Genomic DNA, 7208 nt, shown 5'->3' with positions numbered 1-7208 from the left:
TCTCCCTCCACACACCTGCTTGTTTGTCTCCCTGCCACACACCTGCTTGTTTGTCTCCCTGCACACACCTGCTTGTTTGTCTCCCTCCACACACCTGCTTGTTTGTCTCCCTCCACACACCTGCTTGTTTGTCTCCCTCCACACACCCGTTGTTTGTCTCCCTGCACACACCTGCTTGTTTGTCTCCCTGCACACACCTGCTTGTTTGTCTCCCTCCACACACCTGCTTGTTTGTCTCCCTCCACACACCTGCTTGTTTGTCTCCCTGCACACACCCGTTGTTTGTCTCCCTCCACACACCTGTTTGTTTGTCTGTCTGCACACACCTGCTTGTTTGTCTCCCTCCACACACCTGCTTGTTTGTCTCCCTCCACACACCTGCTTGTTTGTCTCCCTCCACACACCTGCTTGTTTGTCTCCCTCCACACACCTGCTTGTTTGTCTCCCTCCACACACCTGCTTGTTTGTCTCCCTCCACACACCTGCTTGTTTGTCTCCCTCCACACACCTGCTTGTTTGTCTCCCTCCACACACCCGCTTGTTTGTCTGGTAATTAATGTTTCTTCAGCTAAACACTGATGAGATGTTTTATATCGTGTAGGAATCTCTATTCTAAATTTCATTATAAAATTACATTATAAAATGTTACTGGCGTTAATCATTATAAATCATTTGCATTAAACAGCAGAAAAAAGTACATATTTCAGGCATTGTGAATCAAAGTTAAGTGATTTTCCAATCAATCTGTGTGTCTGTGGCAGGGTTGTAAATCCCTGGGCCCGGAGGGTAGCTGCCGTGGGTAGATACCCACGGCAGCTACCCTATAATGAGAGTGCCTCTGGTAGTGGGTAACTGCCATGCTAATGACCCTTAGATGTAACTTCAGACAGCTTCTGAGAGCCACTATCTTTTATTAATCAATACTTTTATTAATGATACAACGCTATCAATATTACGACCATACACGAATCAACGTACAGTCTTACATACGCACATTCGACTTATACACACATATACATACATAAATACATACATAATACAAACATAAATACATACATACATAAATACAAATATTTCCATGCAAGCAAACACAAGAATAATAAAGGAGGGGGGTCCTTAGACATGCCGCCGGCTTCCTGCCCCCGTCCAGACCGTTTGAGACTGTGACACTCAGGTAAATTCAGAATTTACTTGAAACGTAAGAACGTTCAGGTTCTCCTGTATTCCGACTGGTGTTTCCTGACGAGAGAATCTATGGCAGCCCGCACCTCGTAACTTCTCAAGGATATGACATTTGTTATCGATTTTGGGATTCAAATGAACAGGGAGAAGTAAAATATGTCTCTCAGCCAGGGGAGAGCTGAGGAAATCGTGGTCTATCTGTTACCCAACTTGCGTTGTCAACGTGTGTGTGTGTGTGTGTGTGTGTGTGTGTGTGTGTGTGTGTGTGTGTGTGTGTGTGTGTGTGTGTGTGTGTACTCACCTAGTACTCACCTAGTTGTGCTTGCGGGGGTTGAGCCAGTACAACTGTGTGTGTGTGTGTGTGTACTCACCTAGTACTCACCTAGTTGTGCTTGCGGGGGTTGAGCCAGTACAACTGTGTGTGTGTGTGTGTGTGTGTGTGTGTGTGTGTGTGTGTGTGTGTGTGTGTGTGTGTGTGTGTGTGTGTGCATTTGCTTAATCAGGAATTTTACTGACTTACGTTTTTTTTAGTGATTTTTAGAGACGTTCGTGTTACGAAAATTCATCGCACGAAAACCTAGCTGTGCATTACACTAGACAACTAGAGTGATCCCCGGGGTACGAACCCTTGTTCTCTACCCGGCAGCTCTGGGTACCCTTGCTAGTATACACTGTCTGCTCATCTAACCAATTTCATTTAAGAATGGAGACATATTTCAGAACTAACCCAGGAGGAAGTTAACAGGTGGGTGTGACTCCTTGAATTCACAGGCTATTTATTTTCATTCTTACAGAAGCAAGTTGTTTTATTTTATTTTACTTAATTGTATTTATTATACGAGAGCTTGTTATCTAGGGAATTTAGAGGAAAGAATGAAAGGATATTAAGGCTCCCGTAGAATTAATTAGCATAAGCTAATTATCAAAACAAATAATCCAATATCGACCAGACAATGGTTATCTTGAGGTTATCTTGAGGTTATCTTGAGGTTATCTTGAGATGATTTCGGGGCTTTAGTGTCCCCGCGGCCCGGTCCTCGACCAGGCCTCCACCCCCAGGAAGCAGCCCGTGACAGCTGACTAACTCCCAGGTACCTATTTACTGCTAGGTAACAGGGGCATTTAGGGTGAAAGAAACTTTGCCCATTTGTTTCTGCCTCGTGCGGGAATCGAACCCGCGCCACAGAATTACGAGTCCTGCGCGCTATCCACCAGGCTACGAGGCCCCATGGCCTCGGATGGTATGGAATAATTAATAATGACTGGCCCAAAACCTCGTAAAATTTAATGTATTAAGTCAATAAGTTGTTGTACTAAGTAAATATAATTTACTGTATTTAGCAAAATATTTAAAATAAAACTTAAGCAATAAGAATTAATATTATCTATATAAATAAAAATGGAAATGTTCGTTTGTTTAAAATCGCTAATCTCCCAAAGTTCTTCACCGATTGTTCTGAAATTTTCACACAATGTTCCATTCGCATCCGGCCAGGTTTTTATATACATAATACAACCCGTTCTCGCAAATTTAATAAGTCAATATTGACTTATTAGTTGCGTGCATAGGTGACATACTAAACATAATAGTTTCCCTTGAAAAGCTTCATGGAAAACACCGACCTTACCTAACCTACTTAGTATGTTAAAATAAGCATCTTATAGCTTCATAATTACAATTGTTACTTAACCTATTATAGGTATAGGTTAGGTAATAATTGTAATTACGAAGCAATAAGATGCTTATCTTAACATACTAAGTAGGTTAGGTAAGGTCGGTGTTTTCTATGAAGCTTTTCAAGGGAAACTATTATGTTAAGTATGTTACCTATGCACATATTTAATAAGTCAATATTGACTTATTAAATTTGCGAGAACGGGTTGCATAATATATAGATATCACGTCTGTAACGGTAAAAAACATGCTTTTCTGAAAAAGTGTTTTTCATGTGAGGGAAATCTTCGAAACCTCTTTACCGATTGCTTTGAAATTTTGACACAACGTTGCATTCGAATTGGCGCGTCTTTTTATATATCTACTATATACATGTCTCACCTGTGACAGGAAAAAACATGCTTTTTCGAAAAACAGCGCCATCTGTTGAATGTAAGAGCAACACACGCTGTAATCTCCGAAAGTTCTTCACTGATTGCTTTTAAATATTGACACAACGTTGCATTCGAATAAGCGCGTCTTTTTATATACCTACTATAAAGATGCCACCTCTGTGACAGGTAAAAACATGCGTTTTTGAAAAACAGTGCCATCTGTTGCACATAATAGCAACATTCACACTATACTAAATATGTCACGAATTCCATTTCAATGTTTCCGATTGCATTGATAAATTTTATTTTCATAGATTTCGATTTATTAGATTTTTTATTGAATTATTTTGTGTGACATTGTGTTGGAATTGAGCTGTGCTGTTTACCATACCGTTCATTTCATGAGTATAAGTATAGATGCCACAACTGTGACAGGTAAAACTATGCTTTTCTTAACAAACAGCGCCATCTGTTGCATGCAAGAGCAAAACACACGGTACACTAAATATGCTACAATTCCATTTCAAAGTTTCTAATTGCAATGATAAATTGAATTTTCATAGATTTTGATTTATTTTCATTTTGATTTAATTATTTTGTGTGAATTGCATTGGAATTGAGCTGTGTTGTTTACCATATCATTCGTTTTGAGAGTATAGTTTATTTTTTTTATTTTTTCATATTTTCATTTCATTTTTTAAGTTTTTCTTATATTTCAGTGATGGGAACATCAGAACACTTGATGTTCCCAATTTTCCGATGGGAACATTAGACCATTTGGGAAGGCATCGGACGAGGGAGTGGGGAATGGTGGGGATGACGAGGGGACAGGAGAGGGGGGTAATGGTGGGAAGGACGAGGGGACGGGGGAGTTTGGGATAGAGAGGACGAGTGGATGGGGGAATGGAAAATGGTTGGGAGGACAAGGGGACGGGTGAGGAGAGAATGGTTACTTATTATTATTATTAACATCTTTATTGACAAAATTAATTACAATTTTGCCTAATCTGAGGATTTTGATTAGTCTTATTAAAGTGAGGATAATGATAGTATTCACTGTCACGCAGGACAGAGGGTCATACATAAGACAATAGGTCTAAACTGTAGGCTGAAGCACATATGTTGGAGAGGATTGGGGGGGGGGGGCAGGGAAAGTTGCTGTGGCCGGGTACTGCTAGTAATACAAGTACTGTGAATGCATTAATTACCTACTAACAAGTGTTCAGTTACTGTTACAACTGCTCTTTTCATTGATATTATTACTGAAATACTGTTATTACTGCTGCAAACTATTACAATTATTACGGAGCTTACTACTGTTACTATTACGTTTCTGTAATTGATACTATTTCTGTTACTACTACTACTACTACCACAGTGTACGGTAACTGTTGGCATCACTGAGCCTACTACTGCTGACAAAACTACTAAACACTGTCTCACCAATAAATATAACCACTCAAACTGTCAGCTAAATGTTTTTCAATTTACGTCTAAAATGCAAGTTTAATTTACACTTCTCTACACCTGTCCAGGGCAGCGAGAACGATAACGATGTGTGTAAGTGAGAGGGAAAAAAGTCCGTTATTCTCATTCTGAAAACTGTGGATAATGTATTACTCGCTGACATAACTTGTGTATGAAAAATTAATTAAAAAAATATATATAACTTATCTAACCAATCGATTATTGAGAGAAAATGTTAATTACTTACCACACTCTTATCTTGTTAAATATATTGTCAAATAAGAGACCATTAATGGCTCCAGATCATTATATTTACTTAACGAAATGACCTAAATACGGTCTGGTATTTTGAGACAGGATGTACCTGTTAACATTAAATAATGTATGATAATACCTGAATAAATACTTCTTGCAGCCATTAGAATGAACCAACGCACCAAAACATCTCCATTATATTTTGTTGTAGATAAAAAGTCTGGCCAGGCCTATAGACTCAATATTTCTCAAACTGAATAAGATACCAAAAATATTCGTCGAGAAATTTTCCATAAATTTATATTTTCAGCGAGAGACAGAGACAGAGATACAGAGAGACAGTGAGACAGAGAGACAAAGGAGGAGAGAAGAAAGAAAGTATTGGGTCACATTACCATCACACTGTCAATAAATAATATTAAGTATCACATTTCCACAGAGAAGTTTATATCAGGGCCAATAACAGTTCATTTCGACTCCTAACTACTGCATTTTCACTACATTCACCCGAATATAATATCCCTTTAATTCTTACGTTCAACATATATGCTCATTCTTGCCCTCTGAACCTACATAAATCACTGAGATTTCATTCATGTTATTGGAAATAGTTTCAAAATTTGTAATTTATTGCCATATTGTTCATTACATTAAACAAATGTGATCTATTTATTGTATACCTCTTCATATAAGTCACGGCAGTGGAAAGGGGTATTAAGTTATATATATATATATATATATATATATATATATATATATATATATATATATATATATATATATATATATATATATATATATATATATATGAAACCAATCCAGCTAGGATTTGGAATCCCCCAAGGCTGTGACGCGGCTGCCCATGCAGCACGAGCCTACATCACCAACATTTCTGTTGAAAAGGCCCTGCTCAAACTGGACTTCAAGAATGCCTTCAACATGGTCAGAAGAGATGCAGTACTTTGTGCCGTACATCGCCATTTCCGGCCCCTCTACCCGTTCATACTATCGTGCTACAGTGGTGAGTCAAAACTGCTCTTTGGTGAACATGAAATCAGATCATGTGAAGGTGTTCAGCAAGGTGATCCTCTTGCTCCCCTTCTTTTCTGCTTAGTCTTAAAAGAAATCACCGAAAGCGTGTCCAGTGAGTTCAACATCTGATTTTTGGATGATGGCACTATAGCTGGCACCGTAGACCATCTCTTAGCAGATATCAGGAAAATAAGGGAGCAAGAAGTTAGCCTGGGTCTTGTCCTGAACCCTTCCAAGTGTGAAGTAGTCTCTTCCAACCCAGACATCGTAGCTAGAATAAGGTTTGCCTTGCCTGGAGCCCATGTCATTAGGGCCGAGAACAGCACCCTCCTTGGAGCCCCCCCTCGGGTCTAACGCCATTGAGGAGATCCTCGACAAGAAAATCGCAGACCTTAGGAGGATGGAAGACAGAATAGGTGACATCGATGTCCACGATGCTTTTTATCTCCTCACCAAATGTCTATCCCTTCCGAGGCTAACCTACTTTCTGAGGTGCGCCCCATCTTACGACAGCCGAAAGCTTGAAGAGTATGACCTCTTACTAAAGACCATGCTGGAAAAAGTTGTTAACCTCCCCCTCAACGAATGCTAGTGGAAACAAGCCACTCTTCCTGTTAGGCTCAGATCACAAACTCATTGAAGTGCAAACGACCATCAATACTCAGAATAGACCTAAAACGTTGATAAAGCGAGAGGGGCTATTCAGTAAATTCAATTTTAATAATAAAAGGATAGACTGGGAGATAATAAACAGGGAACTTACAAACATTCCATGGGGAACTGTTCTAAATAATACAAGTCCTACAGAAGGAATAGAAAAACTTACTTCAGAAGCGTATCAAGTCTGTCTGAAACATGTTCCTTTGAGGAAAGCCAGAAAGAGATCTAACGTAGAAAGAGAACGCAGACGACACTATAAACGCAGGAAAAAAATAACGGAACTGCTTATGCAGACACGAATTTCCCGTCAAAGAAGGAATAATTTAAATAGGGAGATTGAAGAAATCGAGCGGAAATTGAAACACTCATATGAAACTGAAGAAAGGCAGTTAGAACAGAAAGCAATTCAGGAAATAAAGAAAAATCCAAAATATTTTTTCTCATATGCGAAATCAAAAGCAAAAACCACTGCCAGTATTGGACCTATTCGTACAAGTGAAGGTTCATACACGGAGGATGACAAAGAAATTAGTGAAATCCTTAAAAAGCAGTATGAGGACATG

General features: G+C 39.1%; 1 protein-coding gene across 1 annotated transcript in view; it reads left to right on the top strand.

Annotated features, from left to right (window-relative positions):
• Window positions 1-5214, top strand: part of LOC138358399 (SUMO-interacting motif-containing protein 1-like) — a 7883-nt gene extending 2669 nt beyond the window's left edge. The window contains exon 3 of the mRNA XM_069316240.1: window positions 5114-5214. Within this exon, the coding sequence (XP_069172341.1) occupies window positions 5114-5214 (101 nt within the window). The remainder of the gene's footprint in view (window positions 1-5113) is intronic.
• Window positions 5215-7208: the final 1994 nt, after the last annotated feature.

Source organism: Procambarus clarkii, chromosome 83, assembly GCF_040958095.1.
Source record: "Procambarus clarkii isolate CNS0578487 chromosome 83, FALCON_Pclarkii_2.0, whole genome shotgun sequence".
Classification (NCBI taxonomy): domain Eukaryota; kingdom Metazoa; phylum Arthropoda; class Malacostraca; order Decapoda; family Cambaridae; genus Procambarus; species Procambarus clarkii.
Note: the sequence above shows the minus strand (reverse complement) of the source record. Positions and strands in the feature narration are given on the sequence as shown.